General features: G+C 31.7%; 2 protein-coding genes across 2 annotated transcripts; both read left to right on the top strand.

Moving 5' to 3' along the window:
* The first annotated feature begins 641 nt into the window (after positions 1 to 641).
* Positions 642 to 2,225, top strand: LOC121793704 (D-galacturonate reductase-like). Its single transcript, XM_042191746.1, has 3 exons — positions 642 to 1,127; positions 1,203 to 1,446; positions 1,763 to 2,225. The coding sequence occupies exons 1-3, from the start codon at positions 718 to 720 to the stop codon at positions 2,153 to 2,155; spliced, it is 1,047 nt and encodes a 348-aa protein (XP_042047680.1). The 5' UTR covers positions 642 to 717; the 3' UTR covers positions 2,156 to 2,225.
* A 4,224-nt stretch (positions 2,226 to 6,449) lies between these two features.
* Positions 6,450 to 9,777, top strand: LOC121793997 (type IV inositol polyphosphate 5-phosphatase 9-like). The gene is made up of 8 exons (XM_042192011.1): positions 6,450 to 6,642; positions 6,709 to 6,878; positions 7,012 to 7,116; positions 7,211 to 7,487; positions 7,727 to 7,911; positions 9,004 to 9,112; positions 9,202 to 9,344; positions 9,424 to 9,777. Exons 1-8 carry the CDS (start codon positions 6,622 to 6,624, stop codon positions 9,689 to 9,691), a joined length of 1,278 nt encoding a protein of 425 aa, XP_042047945.1. The 5' UTR covers positions 6,450 to 6,621; the 3' UTR covers positions 9,692 to 9,777.
* The last annotated feature ends 7,456 nt before the right edge of the window (positions 9,778 to 17,233 follow it).

The following is a 17,233-nucleotide window of genomic DNA, read 5'->3' as shown; positions in this document are numbered from 1 at the left end:
GAGAAATTGTGGAGTTTTTTTTCTTTATGTAGGGTAAACGAAAAAGTAATTTATAAGTTTCAATACTAATATAGATACATTAGTTGGGTAGTGATAAAATGTAAACTCATATATTGTACAAACTCTAAACTTTTTAATACAGTGTTAATACAACGTCAACACAATGTCAACACAGTTTAAAATTTTAAGATTTTGATGTCAATACAACGTCAACACAATATCAACACGGTGTCAACAGAGCATCAACCGTTGAAATTGTGTTGACATTTAATGTTAACATTTTGTAACGGTTCAAATCATAATTTGAAGTTTGTACAATATTTACAGTTTGCATTTGATACATCCCTACATTCGTACATCCCTACATTCGTACGTATCTATCACATTTATAAATGAAAGGCATACTAATATAACACGTCACAAACGCACACCTTCAAAGTCGTTGAATAATCTTCATATTGGATAAAAACATTAAATATTTCAAAAAATAAGAAAATGTCGTCTTCTAATTCAAAGTACTCTGTTAGCCTTTAAAAAAAAATCAAAGTCGGATTAATTTGTACTGGTAGTAATTTTGAGCAGATGTAAAAAACAAGAATTTAATTAGCAAAAACTGCCTTTGGTCCGCGCCTCCATTTTAGTAGGCATTCACTTTGGCTCTACGGCACTACCTACAACGAGTGTGGTCTATGGCTACTTCCCAGCCGCCACAAATACATGCATCAAAGTCTTCCTTCTCTCTCAATAATCTATATAAATGTACATAACCATTGCACTAAACAAGCAAATCAATTAAAAAAATATAAAAAAAAAATGGCAGTGATCCCAAAGTTGAAGCTCGGCGGCATGGAGAAGGCGATGCCGGTGATTGGGATGGGAACGGCGTCGTTTCCTATGGCAGACCTGGAGACGACGAAAGCGGCTGTGCTGGAGGCGATCAAGGCCGGGTACCGCCACTTCGACACAGCCTTCGCCTACGGCTCCGAGACGGCCCTGGGCGAGGCCGTGGCGGAGGCCCTGCGACTCGGCCTCATTGACTCACGCAGCGACCTCTTCATCACCACCAAGCTGTGGGCCAGCTTCACCGATCCCAGCCAGATCGTGCCCGCTTGCAAAATGAGCCTCCAGTAATACACTTATACTACTACTACTACTACTTAATCTCTTTCTCTTTAATTTAACAAAATTGAATAATAATGCAGAAATCTGAAAGTGGAGTATGTGGATATGTACCTGATCCATTGGCCGGTGAGGCTGACGGAAATGGTGAGAAAAACTCCGGTTCCAGTTGAAATCGTGAAGCCTTTGGATATCAAGGGTGCGTGGAAAGGGATGGAGGAGTGCGTGAATTTAGGGCTCACAAAAGCCATAGGTGTTAGTAATTTCTCTATCAAAACCCTTGATCACCTCCTCTCCACTGCCAAAATCCCACCAACACTCAATCAGGTATCTCTCTTCCTCTCTCATACTTCATCTAATTTTCTAGACAAATCTAATATATATACTCAATTTTTATTATTTAGAATATAGTCTAGTCGTTATACCTTTTAGATTCTTATAATTAAGAATGAGAATGAGAAATTAAATAATTTTAGAATTACTCCTAATTTGTGTGGAGGTACTATGGTATCAATTTGTACTTTCATCCCCTAGGATGGACGTTAGATGTCCAACAATATTTTGATTTTTACGCAATACTCTCTCAATCTCATGCTAGTTTTGAGTTTTGACTAATCATCCTATTGTATTATTTTGGGTTTAGGTGGAGATGAATCCATATTGGCAACAGAAGAAACTGAGGGAATTCTGCAAGGAAAGGGGAGTTCACGTGACGGCCTACTCTCCGCTGGGAGCAAACAACACGAAATGGGGAGACGACAGAATACTGGGAAACGAAGTTCTAGCGGATATCGCGAAAGCCATGGGAAAAACCACAGCTCAGGTGGCATTGAGGTGGGTATACGAGCAAGGAGTGAGCATAGCAAGCAAGAGCTTCAACAAAGAGAGGATGACACAAAATCTCCAAATATTTGATTGGTGTTTGAGTGATCAAGACTTGGAAAATATCAGCCAACTTCCACAAGCCAAAGGGGTCACTTTGGCTTCCATTTTGGGACCCCATCCTCTTGTTTTGGAGATAGATGCAGACCTTTAACTTTATTTTCTCATCCACTTCTCTTTTGTAATACTCTCTATTCAATAATACGATTAAAACATTCTTATAATTGCTGCCCAAAGTGAATGAATAGTTCTTATAATTGGTTTATACCATTGACTTTTCTTACTGCTTTTGAGACTTAATTAAATTTCCATAAAATTTATTAATTTGTTAGGTGGAGATGAAGCCAGCAAAATACATTGAGAGGGATTTCACCTCTAAAATACTACCATCACCTAATAGGTTGACGAATTTTGAATGTGATGTCCTACCAGAGTATTACCTAAGCTTGGTGAAACACTCCACATATTTTTATAATCATATTCGCCGTCTATATTCTTCTTATAAACAAAAAAACAAAAAGGCCTTTTAATTATTTGACTAAACCAACTTAGACTTCACGACCTCATTTAATTATCATATATCGTGTGTAAGAGCACAACTAGAAATATTTATTGACTATCATAAAAACTCATGCTACACTTTTAGTTGAGTATCATGCATGCATAATTAAATCTTATATGTACTTGATAGTTACTATAGGCCTATGGCATTGAAAAGTGGCCAAGTGGGTGCTCCGAAATGTTGGTGGAAAAGTAATATTCCCACGTTCTCAAAATATTAGACAAACTTGTAAATTGCACGGGTTTAATGTGCAATTGGTAAATAAGAGACATAGATGTAAAATGTAGTAGAAGTATTGTTAGATCCATAATATTAGTAGTGTATATTTGGTTAAAAACTTTCCATGTTTAGATTTGGTCTAATTTTGGGGGACAACCCAAAATAGTAAATAAGTTTATTATTTTTAGAACGGATGGTCTATAAATTTACTCAAAATTAAATTTTCTAAATTATTATTTTTTATTTTTTGTCGGAAGCATTTGTAAGTAGTTGTTTTCTTTTTCTGAAAATAATTTTACCCTAAACAAGAAATAACAAAATTTGGGCTTCGTCAATAAAATAAATAGTTTGGGCTTTTTTTAATACTTGGGCCTCATAAAAACAATTTTGGATGTTGGGCCAGCTTTCATAAACAATTTCTTGATTATTAATTATTGTTTTCCATTTTAATGCTAAGGAAAAATATATTAATTCTTTTGGATGTTGTATGATAGGATATTCGCACCAACTTTATATTCGGTCCATACCCAAGTATCTCATACCGGCGGATAAATTTTTAAGTGGTAGTAATAATTAATTGAAGATATAAAAATTAATCCTATTTTATGTCACAAAGGATGTTTTGTGGAAGCGTCTAGATGATATGTGTGACTGTGACTGTACTGTTTAGTTTTCCAAAATTTTGTTAAAACTTTATTTTAAGACAAAGTCTGAATAGCTCAACACGACACAACAATTGAATCGATCTCCATTTATCTTTAATTTACTTTGATTGTTTGCTTTTCTTATTTTTTTTTCAATAAGTATTTTTGTCTATTTATCCTATAGGTTGGTTGAATTTTTTATTTTAAAAGGGTAAATTACAAAAATATTTATTCTATTGGGTTCACTTCTATAGGAGTAGTGTTTTTTTTTAAATATTGACATTTGCGACTTATGACTTTTTAAAAGTGGCTAAACAATGTCGGGCATTTCACACGTCACTTTAATTGATCGAATAACACTTTGCATTTTTTTTTTCTTGTATTTTCCAACCCAAGCCCTCAAACAAGGCCAAGAGTAAAAGAAGTAATGAGTATAAAACAGCAAATATCAATCTTTTTAAGAAAATAATGCATAGAAACAAACACATAACTGACATAAGGATAAATATTTTTCTAGTTCATTCATATGAAAACTAATAGATATTTTTTGTCTTTCATTGAAAAAAGTGGATATTTTACTATACTTTAAAGTATTCACAAACCGCGAACGATATTTAACTTTTCATAATTGCTTTCTTTTGTTAAGATATGTTACAAACTATATTAATTTTTAATTATGAAAATGTATATGCATGTCGTGTGTACGTGCTAAAGTACACCAAAAATAGTGAATCCAATTGAAAAGTCCCCTAATATTTTCCATTTATATAAAAGCACTATGACTGTTTGTATGGCCACCATTTCTCACCCAAAGATCCAAACCCACTTGCAAGATCCGCTCTTGTCACCCTTCTTGGTATTTAGATACTGCTTTACTAGTGGCCTATATACTAACTCTCATATTGTTGTTTCTAAATAATCCTAGCTCATTTAGCAATAAATCTTTGTTTGATGAAATTATAATCGCATTACGTTTGGCTATATACTGTTGAAAATAATAGTCTCTCTCTTTTTTCCATTTGAGCACTTGTTCATATTATATGTTTAATGCACTGATGCACTAATAAATATGATCGGCTGTTTGAGTTTGAGGCGTGGACAGCCTTTAATTCTTGATATGTTTATTAAGCTTTCACATCAAAAACAGTGTTTTTTCTCAATTTTTTTATTGTTTTATATCTTGATCTCTTCACAATGTAATGTAATAGTACTAAAAAATTTAGGTTTTGAGCCTTTAGACAAGATGTTGGTTAGGTATGTGGATAGAACTTATAATTCAGATGTAGATATACATATATATACAGTTGTTATTATTGCATTGTTGAGGGGTTAATAGAATTAGGGATTGTGGATTAGGTCTTTCGTTATTTTGTAAATGGATTATTTATAGCTTACGCTCAGTAGGGCTCATGTTTATTATTGATTCAATAAATCGTGTATTATGGAGGATCAAATAAAATCTTTTTCTCTTTAGTTAATACTTCTGTTTATAAAATACTATTCTGGAACAATAATTCTTGCATTTATCATTTTCATAAAAAAATCAACAGTATAATTTATACATAAACAGCATAGTAACTTAAATTATACCCCTGTTACACATTCGGTAATTTTCTCATTATTTTTCCTTATGCTGTGAATTGATCATTCGTGCATGCATGTAAAATTGTTTACTCTCATACGTAAACCATTGTCTAATTTCCATAATAGTGAGGAGATAATCTCCTAGAAATGTACAATAGAGAGGTCTGTATTAATTAGTTATAATTAATTAATCTAGCTATAGAGTAGCTAGGCTTGGGTCACAGCAATGCAAAACAGAGACTAAGTATAATATATTCAGTTCATATTGACAGGCAAAACCAAATAGAAGATGACAAAAATTGTAAGCCAAATGGTGTTGGATGGGTCAGTCCCATTTCACAAACAAAAACTTTGATGGATTAACCCCTCAAAACCACATAATCTCCCTCAACTTGTGCAGTGGCTAGTACATTTTTATCTCTTTCACTCATCATACCACTTAGATAGATATTTAAGTGAGTGACTCAATCCATTGCACCTAAAGATGTGTAACATATTTATTGATGAAATTAAAATCATGCCACTAATCGACAATATTTTGATGAGCGCATAAAGATTTCGTTAATCAAGATTAGTTCCAATATATATTTTGATTTTCGGCTTAAACATATGTAATAGAGTCCACCTACATGGCTACAGGTAGGTTTCCTCATGTAGGGGCAGTGTGTTTGTGCATGGCAATTTTTATAATGCTACTTGTAATTTTTCATTACAAATGCAGACAAATGCACCATCACATCTCTTTCAATTTCCACCACGCAAAATTACAAAAAGTATTTTATATAAGTCTGTTAAAATAAGTTAAATGACCCATCCCTTTTTTTCTATTGGCCAACAATGTCAATATTCCTCCAATCAGTTCAACAAACATGATTGTGGGTGTTGAGAGTGACAACTATTATATATTCAAAATCAATTTTTCATCTCTTGTTCTTTCATCCCAATATGGACTAATATGGCGTAACGTTAACGTGCATTTTAAAATTTTCGTATCTGTCCACCCACTAACAGTAACTCAAAATACACGTACGCACCAATAAATATACTCCTACTTATATGATTTATTACATATATAAGATGGTTAGCTTTCTAACCTTTTTAAATATACCAGTTCACAAACATTACAAAACATTTCAGCTCTCGACCCAATATCAGTTCGATGATTCATGAATATCAATTCTTAACTCAATATAAAAAATTGATATATTTTATTATGTCAACTTATATTAATGTATCAGAGAATTGAAATGCCGGTTCAAAATCAAGGGTTTATATATACTACTAATATTGTATTGAATTATTAGACAAATTGCATAAATCTATTTAAATTGAATAAATAAAACGATTATGATTGTACGAGCGAAATAGACATAAATTATATCACACCTTATTTTTTCTTTCCTCGGCGCTCATTTGATCAATCCTTAATCACCACATACGTCACTCCGTTTAGTTACCTTCTTTCTTCTATTCCAACTTGCATATCTCTCTCTCTCTCTCTCTCTCTCTCTCTCTCTCATATACACGATTGAACTGTGATGAGCCTTGTATTCTTTGTCTCCAAATACTACGTCTTGATCATAACCATTTAGCCGTCAAACATTGATCGTCATGTCTGGAATCAAAGGAGAAGTAAGCGTCTTTGTTTCAAACAGCATGTACACACAGATTAATTTTTACTAATTCTTGATTATTCAGGTGTTGTGGCCGAGGTTAGTGGCCAGCAAGATCTTCAAAAAGAGATTGGGAGGCAACAACTTCGTCGCTGATTATCCCACCGGAGACGATTCCTTCATGGATATCCCACCTTGCTTTGCTCCCAGTGCTACACTGCTCAAGGATTCCGACAAGGAGACACCAAATTACAAGTACCGTATAGATATAATAGATCAGTGTGCGTGTGTCGGCTTAGTAGTCGTCTAGCCTTTAAATTTCTATTCATTTATCGATAAAGAAAATAACTCATTTTTATTTTGTTTCTTTTTATGATTGAAATAAAAGGGTCTTTGTTAGCACTTGGAACGTTGGAGGTGTTGAACCAACGGAAAATACTGCCGTGGATGACTTGATAGACCACACGAACCCCTGCGATATCTACGTATTCGGGTAAATTAAATTCATTTTTTTTATTAACAAATGAATAGAAAGTTTAAAGGTTGTGACACGGTGGACTAGAAATTAATTAAGATGGCATGATCAGTTTTCAAGAAGTGGTGCCTTTGAGAGCGGGAAACGTGCTGGGATCGGAGAAGAGCAAGATTTCGATAAAGTGGAATTCCCTAATAAGAGCGGCTCTCATGAAAATAGACACCAAACACAAAACAAATGAACAATATTCGAGTTTCAAATGCATCATTAGTAAGCAAATGGTTGGGATACTAATTTCAGTTTGGGTTCGGGCTGAGCTCCGGCCCTACATCCGAAACCCCAGCGTCTCCTGCGTTGGCTGCGGCATAATGGGTTGTTTAGGAAATAAGGTAACTCATCCAATCATCAATTCAAACCTAGCTAGCTAATCTCTCTCTTTTAGCATGAAATTAATAGTACTCCCATATATATATTTTTTAATAAACCCCTATATGAAGGAGGAAATTACAACCGAAGTCAAGAGGGCTCGAACTCGGCACCTCATACAATAATGTCTAAACTTCTTGCCGCTAGGACAAAGGCTCTAGACATAGTACTCCCATATAATTTGTGTGAATTGTTGGTGCAGGGTTCTGTGTCGGTAAGATTTCGATTGCATGAAACAAGCTTCTGCTTTGTGTGCAGTCATCTGGCTTCAGGTGGGAGAGAAGCCCATCACAAATATAGAAACTCAAATATCCAAGAAATATTATCAAGAACCATTTTTTCAAGTGGTTCTTCTCTTCATCTTCCCACGGATATTCTTCATCATGAGTACGTTTCCAATTCAATATAGTAATCCTATTAACCTTTATTTTCTTTTTGTTTGTATAACCTAAAATAATCTGAACCACGTATTGTGTCTTTTTATAACCTAAAATAATTTGAGCCACACATATTTGTGCAACATGTTAATATAATACAGAGTATTTTCATTAACTTCTAATAGTCTTGGAAGTGAACTATGCATGTTTCGGAAAAATAAAGATAAATGGTTCAGAAATGGGATGCACCCGTTGTAGAAAACATACTAAAAATAAAAAGTGACTAATTTTTATAAATAATTAAAAACAAAAAAAAATATGACTATAACATGTTGAAATTATCTGATAGGTGGAAAGGGTGATTTCGATCACAGTGAAATTATGGCAAGATAAACAATGCTATATGTATATATACGCTTATTTATTTATTGTTTTGAAAAACACTAATTAAATGTGTGGATTTTGGATGAGACAATGCATCCGAAAGATCTTTTCGTTATAGCATCTGACAACCGATTAGTGAATAATCATGTATTATAATCTTGATTACTTTCTGTTTATCTATTAGGACAAATTAAATGATCTTTTCGTTATAACAACAAACAATGTTGATTACGAATTAATAATCGTGATTATATATTAAACTTGATTAGTGTTTGTTCATCTATTAGGACAAGGAGAAAATTCCAAAATGAGATCAAGAATAGTCAATAAACCCAACACTAATTGGCTGGCTTATAAGTTTAATCTTGTCAATATCGTTCAAGCTGTCTGTCGAATTAAACTTTAGGTTTGCTAATCACATGGAGTTTAAATAAATAATAATGCTTTTGTTTGATTGTTTTCGACACTAATTAGTTTAATTGGTAGCTTAACCACCTCGGAACAAAATTAAATGGTTTGTTTTTTAAATAAAGAACTAAATTGTTTTGCTTTCTTCTCAGGCATGTTACAATACGGTTAATTTACTGTACTTTAATCAAAGAAGAATAAACATTGCCCTAATTGCTTATAATTAAATATAATTTATTCTGCATTAATTATACCATTAATTATTCAACTTATATTTATATTTATTTGGTTGAGATTTCTTTTGGTGCAGCCGGGTGATATTCCTTGGAGATTTAAATTACAGAATCTCCTTGCCTGAATCAACCACAAGGCTGCTAGTTTATGAAGGAGATTGGAATGCATTATTGGAACATGATCAAGTATGATTAGCTATATAGTTTTTTTAACTCATTATTAATTTATTGAGTAATGAATATTAACAAAATTATTAAATTGGTGACAAATTCAGCTAAGGATGGAGCTGATGGAAGGGCAAGTATTGGAAGGTTGGCATGAGGGAAGCATAAATTTTGGGCCAACATATAAATACTATCCTGGTTCAGATGAATATTACGGCATATTTGAGGGCGAAAAGAAACGTGCTCCTGCATGGTAACTATTTTTTTATTGATAAATGCACAGAAATTTAAAGATCGGCACATGATTAATTATTGTTATATATTTGGAATAGGTGTGACAGAATAATATGGCAAGGTGAAGGAGTGAAGCAGCATTTGTATGAAAGAGTGGAATCAAAATTGTCAGATCACAGACCAGTTAGAGCAATATTCAGCACACAAGTAAGAGTGAAGTTGAAGCTTAGAGCCCTCGGGAACTTCTTTTTGTCTGAGAGATTTGAACGCTTCACAAACTCCGACACCAATCTGCATAATTTTCAAGATGATTTTCCCAACTCATGTAGTAATCCCAGATTCAGCCTTCACCTTGCTGATTTTTAATAAATTCATTTGCACTACTTTGTTAATATTGAGTTTAAAGAACATATTACATAAATTATTTCATGTTTTTTCTTTTATAATTTTAACCAAGGGATTGCATACATGGGCGGATCCAGGATTTAAAAATCGTGGGGTCGGACGAGATAATTAATATAATAATATTATATATATTATAAAAATACATTACAAATAAAATTATCTTTGTTTTATCACGATAGTTGACTTTTACGAGTTCATATTTTTTACTTTTACGAGTTCATATTTTTAACTTTTACGAATATTCATATTTTGAAGCTGGCCGAAATTTTATCATTGGAAATAATTGCAAACATATCTTCCAGTCGTTGATTGTGTTCAACATTAGCACCAGAAGAACAGATAAAACTCATGAGAACAGATACAAACTCAAGATATTTTTAAAATAAATTTATCCATTAATTTAATATGGATGGTAATTAAAATCAATAATAAAAAAACATAAGTATATAATTATTATATTCATAAAAATTAGGTCAAATAAACAAAATAAAAGTAAAAAAATAATAAAACATGATTAAAAGAATATCAATAACGCACCAATTTTTTTTGTGCAAAGCCTATGCCCCTCAAAAATCTTAATCTTAGTCTCCTACTATAACTTTCTATTTAATCAAAATAATAATTGAGTAGAAAACTAGAAATATAGAATTTTTATTTAAAAAGAAAGTTGTAACTCTTGTAATAAAGATAAAATTATTTAAAAAGGACAGTATTGACTGATTTTTTAACTAATAAACTTAAATAAATTAGGAATTTATGTAAATTTGTGGGAAAATTAAGGAGAAAAAAAGTTAATACTACATGGCTTAGAAAATTAATGGTAGGCGAATTAAATGAAAAAGCAGTATTAACGGCGAGTGACCAGAGGCAATCAATTAGATTTTTTACTTATAGATTTTCTAACCCAACAATCAATAGGAGTATTAACCACTCCTCAGCCCAAAAATCAATATTAACCTCTTTGTTCATCTTCTTCGTTGAGAATACATCAGCTTCTTCTGCAACCCCTCCCCTTATCTATCTCTACTCTATTCTTATTAGTATTGTTCCTTTCTCCTCTTAGTTTTTGGAAAAGGCGGAAGGCTTCGGGTAGAGTTGAAGTTGGCCGCGGGGTCGGAGACGGAACTGCACCAGGTCAAAGGTCGAAGATGATGTTTTCCGGCAGTGTTCGGTGGACCGCCGGTGGGGTCGGCCTACCCCGCGCGACCCCACCTGGATCCGCCGATGATTGCATATGCATAGATATGTCATAATAAAACTTGCAAAGTATTCTCATGCATAGCAAGTTTTAAATTGACTTTGTAAGATATCTCAAATTAGGCATAATATAAATATTAAAGATAATTGAAAAAAAATGACATGCTAATATGTTCGAGCAAGTGGAGCTTAAATCAATTAAATACTTTGCTATATCATGTTTAATAACTAATAACGTTTTAGTCGTCGGCATTAGAATATACACAAAAAAAGATGCACTAAATCAAAAAGAAGGATGTAAATGGTCGAGTTGCATTACAATATTAATCTACCCTTACCACATGAGACCATGCTGATGAGTAGCACAGTGTTTCTGTTATAATCAGGTTATTTTCAGCCACAAATTAATTTTCTCTCATTTATATATAACTTGGGAAATTCTATTGTTCAATAAATTCCATCAAACAAGCATCCAATTCTTTTTTCATGCTATAATTGTATATTAGTACAAGTTGGGAAATCATTCTTAATATATATATATATATATAGGGATGTATTCATTTCCTTTTCCTATATTTCCTCCTTTTTCCTTCTTAATATCAGCCATTAGATTAGAGAAATGAACGGTCAAGATCAACATTGGGTAATTAATCCCGTGTTGCATTATTTGTCCTATTTTGTGCATTATGAGGGTACAATAGTAATCTAATAATGGCTGGAAAACGCTACGAATAATGCACCACATGGTCACGAGTAATGCATATAATTGACTATATAATGCACAATATGTGAACTGCAATGCATACGAATAGGATGTACCATGCTATGATGTTTGGACACACGTTTCTTGTTCCCCCTAAGGGTTTAATAAGCTTAGGGGCTAGGGTATAGTACGTAGACACGTATGTAATCTTCACATGGTAACGAGTAATGGATATAATTGACTATATAATGCACAATTTGTGAACTGCAATGCATACGAACAAGATGTGCTGTGTTATGATGTTTGACACACGTTTCTTGTTTCCCCTAAGGGTTTAATAAGCTTAGGGGCTAGGGTATAGTACGTACGCATTAATAACAAATTATAAAACGATACGAATAATTCACCAAATTGTTACGAGTAATGGATGTTATTAACTATATAATGCACAATATGTGAACTGCAATGCATACGAATAAGATGTACCATGTTATAATGTTTGACACACGTTTCTTGTTTCTCCTAAGGGTTTAATAAGCTTAGGGGCTAGGGTATAGTACGTAGACATTACTAAATGCACGTATGTAATCTTCAATCCGTTGATTAACCCATATACACAATACCTCTAATAATGCATAATATACTGAGATAATGACAATTAACAGCTACATAATGCACTACCTAAACCAAATAATGCACATACGTATATTCCAATAACAACAATTTGTTAGTAATGTCTACGTACTATACCCTAGCCCCTAAGCTTATTAAACCCTTAGGGGAAACAAGAAACGTGTGTCAAACATCATAACATGGTACATCTTATTCGTATGCATTGCAGTTCACATATTGTGCATTATATAGTTAATAACATCCATTACTCGTGACAATTTGGTGAATTATTCGTATCGTTTTATAATTTGTTATTAATGCGTACGTACTATACCCTAGCCCCTAAGCTTATTAAACCCTTAGGGGAAACAAGAAACGTGTGTCAAACATCATAACACAGCACATCTTGTTCGTATGCATTGCAGTTCACAAATTGTGCATTATATAGTCAATTATATCCATTACTCGTTACCATGTGAAGATTACATACGTGTCTACGTACTATACCCTAGCCCCTAAGCTTATTAAACCCTTAGGGGAAACAAGAAACGTGTGTCCAAACATCATAACATGGTACATCTTATTCGTATGCATTGCAGTTCACATATTGTGCATTATATAATCAATTATATGCATTACTCGTGACCATGTGGTGCATTATTCGCAGATACCAAAATGTGGCAGTTACTTTTCCTTCAAATGACAATAATAACCCTGTAATGCATACAACCACCTTCTATAATGCAACACGGAACCAGTTTTATAGAATCAATCTGATCCGTTGATGCCTTAGATCTAACGCGTAATATTAAGAAGGAAAAAGGATCTAAGATGTGAAAAGGAGAATAACGCTCCCCTATATATATATATATATATATATATATATATATATATATATATATATATATATATATATATATATATATATATATATATATATATATACTACTCCATTACTAAATTTTCCAATCTACTCCATGGATTTTAGTTAAGTGGATGCGTGATATCATGATTGATTGATGCAGTTCGAACGACGGACGATGTATTTTGGCCATCTGACATCGTTTAGGGGGTGAAAACGATATTTTACTATTTTTTCGGACTTTGTTTTAATTTTCTATTTTGCGTTTTATTTCCTTTTGAATTTCTAGGGTTTCCAGACGCTTATAAATAGCGTTGTTTTTGCTTTTGGACGTAGTTGATTTTGATAATAATATTTTCGTTTTCACAGAAACTAGGGTTTCTTTGATTACTTCTTCGTTCAGTATGTTTTCTCTATCCGTTTTGCATCATTGATCTTTTTATCCTTCACGTTATAAGTAATACAGTACACAAATATTATATTAGTGATATATTCAATCATAATATTTACGTATTTGTGCGAAATTCTTATTTCTCATGGATACATGCAATTCTCACTGCATTTTTCTCACATTTATGATATCTATATACTCCTTGTGTTTAGGGATGTCAGTGTAGCCTGCAACCCATGGGTTGGCCCGAATAGCCCGCCAAATTTATAAGGTTAGGGCTGAAAATTTCTAGCCCGATAAAATTAAAACTCGATTAGCTCGCACCTGATTAACCCGCAACCCATTAGGGCCGACCCGAAAACCCGATAAAATTTCTATTATTCTATTTTTTTTTACTCCTAATTCGACACCTCATTGATTAATTTTATAATATAGATAACTAAAAAAGTAACTTTATGGTTTTATATATTAAATATATAAATTATATATTTAATTTTTATTAATATGATAATTGATAAATAAATTAAAAACTTTGGATTCACTAAAAAAATATTTAAATTTCTAAAACATGCATTAAAATTTCACGAAATATCTCAAATATTAGTATCTGATCATGTTTATGATTGAGTTTAAGCATATATCTCAAATTTATTATAATTAAATATTTTACAGTTTATGAATATAACTAATTTTCACATTATTTATTGGATTGATCGCATGTTAATCATATCGGTAGCAACCCGATTAACCTACTGGGCTAGCCCGAAACCCGAGCTTTTAGGGTTAGGGTTGAACTTCTATAACCCGAAAGAAATCACAACCCGATTAGCCCGCACCCGATTGATCCGCAACCCGAGTAGGTTGGCCCGAAACCCGATGGGTCGGCCCAATTGACATTCCTACTTGTGTCCATTATTAGGAGTCTCGATTTGTCATTTTGATTCGTTCGTGACTATTCGTTTCATTTTTACTATAAATGTTAAATATGTTCCATATTTTACTCACATTTATTATAGAGAATCTAAAAATTACTTCCTACTTAAGATCTACAAAGGGGAAATGTAATGAAAACAAAGAAAATAAATACATTATCTAAAACCAAAAAATAAAACCGGCCACAACAAAGAGAGTGAACTCAGATCTATATATAGCTTTTGCTTTTAGTGAAAACACAATTTAACTTTATGGATTTACATATTTTGGCACAGTTGCACAATATCAATATCAATGTATTTATCATATTATAATAATGTAAATTATGTAATACATGTACACATATCAGTATTTGATTTATAGACATATACATATAAAAATTATATTATAAATCAATGTAAATTTATTTTTTTACAAAAGATGTGTTTTCATAAACAAATTTATTTAATATGATAAAAAGATTTTGAAGTATACATGAAGAATAAGAGAGTAAAATATGTTATTAGAAATATTTAAATAATTTCAGGGAATGTCATAATTGATCTAAATACAATTGACAATCATAAAATTTTCCAAAATCAATAAAAATCAAATTCTATATATCACATTATTTAAAGTCATTAGATCAACAAATCTAATAACTATTAATTGGTCTATGTAATTATTTAAAATCTAGTTATTATCTGAATAGGAGAGTGTTATATTGCTAACTACAATTAAATAATAACCATTAGATATTTAAATCAAGGGCATCGGCTCGGAATGTTAATACGATCAACAAAAACCGTCAATAATGGTATTAAGGTTAATTTACAACAAATTAGTTGTAACTAACTTTTAAAAAATATCCCATAACTTTAAAACAAATATAACTTTCTCGATTTAAATTATTTTTTCGCACAACATATATCAAATTAAAGATAATTTCATAAGAATTCTAACGAGATCTCACTTGCATAAGTTCCGATGTCAAAATTTGAAAAAAAAAATTAAAAATTTTAAATTTTTTCGTACAACAACAAATATCAACATAATATATAAAATATGTCAATATAATACAGTAGAATGTCATTCTTAAAGCAATGTGTTGACATTCTCAAAGTATTGTGTTGATATTTTTAAAACAATATATTAACATTTTCATCCAAAACCCTAATTTGGTAGTTTTTTTTATCTTTTTCGATTTAATTAATAAAAAATGAAAATTACACGTGGCAAATTTTAGACCACTAGATTTCTAAAATCCTATGATTTTAAATTAGTTGTAGTTAGCAATTAAGGAGTGAGTTAGCAATTGATTACACCCTTATATGAATATATATGAATTCGTTAATGTACCAATCTTTGGGTTTTAAAACTAGGTGAAAAATTTAGCATACAAACTTAGTACTGTAAGTTACGCACTGCGTATTTTGTCTTATTTGATAATTTGTTTTCCTAAACTCTATTACGAGTTAAGCTCCATGTACTTAATTAATGTCAATTTGTAGATAATTAAACTACTAGGAGAATCTTATAGTATATGTGTTACATGAATTATGCCTATATATAATATACTCCGTATAACTCAATAATTCATTGAATTTTGCATCTCTTTGAATAAACTAACTTGAGCTCACGCTTCACACTTCACAAATGTTTAACAATTGTGGAACTTCACGAGACTTATTTAATTAATGAGTAGTGTTAGAATTTGATTCTCTGTTCGTGCAGCATAATACCTTTATTGAATTATTAATACTTATAGCAGAGAAAAATAAAACAAAATTTAATTCTAACATGCCCACAATATTGTTTGTACAAGAAAAAGGTTAGAGGGGCCGGAAAAATATTATTGTAGAATGTATTTTGCTACATCCTTGTAAATTATTTTAGTAATTTTTAGATAAAGTAACTTATCTTAATATTTTTCTCAACTAATTAAAGAATGCATATAATTTGCAGAGGAAAATGAAACGTCATAGTTATGGGCTCATATTTGTACATTTCCTTGGGTTTGTGGTCCATTTCTGTAATGGACAAATTTGGTCTTCAATTTGTGGAGTTGGTGATGTCAAATTGGGCCCGAAAACGGATAAAGCTTTTCAATAATTTCATATTTTAAATTATATCATAATTAATTGTTCATGATGATTTTTTGATAATTTGACTGTTAATGAAGTTTTGCATGTTAATATTTTTGTCATAGGTTGAATAATGACGAATGTAATATGGTAGGAGCATAATACAACGATCTTTAATTAATAAATGGTGGGGATGACTTTGCATTGTTTGGGTGTCATGAAAACCAACTATAATAATCCTATAAATTGGGAAATTATACTATATTTATTCATAAATATGATTCTTGTTTCTATGATAGTAAAGAAGTTATAGCCTATCTAAAAGTCGAAATCAAGTATATGAAATTATTGCGTGGGAAATGATAACTGTGAATAAGTAAATAAAATTCATGAATAAGATAATAACAAATAGATTTGTAAATTTCACTCATGATTCGAACTTATATATTGTATATTTGTATTAATCCAGCAAATAAATGCTTGAACTCATAGTAGTAATATTTATCTAACAAAATAAATGCTTTCACCGCAATCCTTCGTGAAACGGGTTTTAAAAATTAAGTAAAATAATCAGAGATAATATAGTAAAATATTTATTACCATATACTGTATGCAATAGAGAGTTAGCCACATCTCTGAGTGGTTACGTACTTACAAATAAACGAAAAAATCACTGTGTATAACTTGTTCTTTTTAATTCTCCTGGAAGAATGTGTATTATTATAAAACAGTTTTGGATAAA

The sequence above is a fragment of the Salvia splendens genome, chromosome 3 (assembly GCF_004379255.2).
Source record: "Salvia splendens isolate huo1 chromosome 3, SspV2, whole genome shotgun sequence".
NCBI lineage: Eukaryota > Viridiplantae > Streptophyta > Magnoliopsida > Lamiales > Lamiaceae > Salvia > Salvia splendens.
The sequence above is the reverse complement of the archived record's forward strand: the minus strand, read 5'-3'. Positions and strand labels throughout refer to the sequence as shown.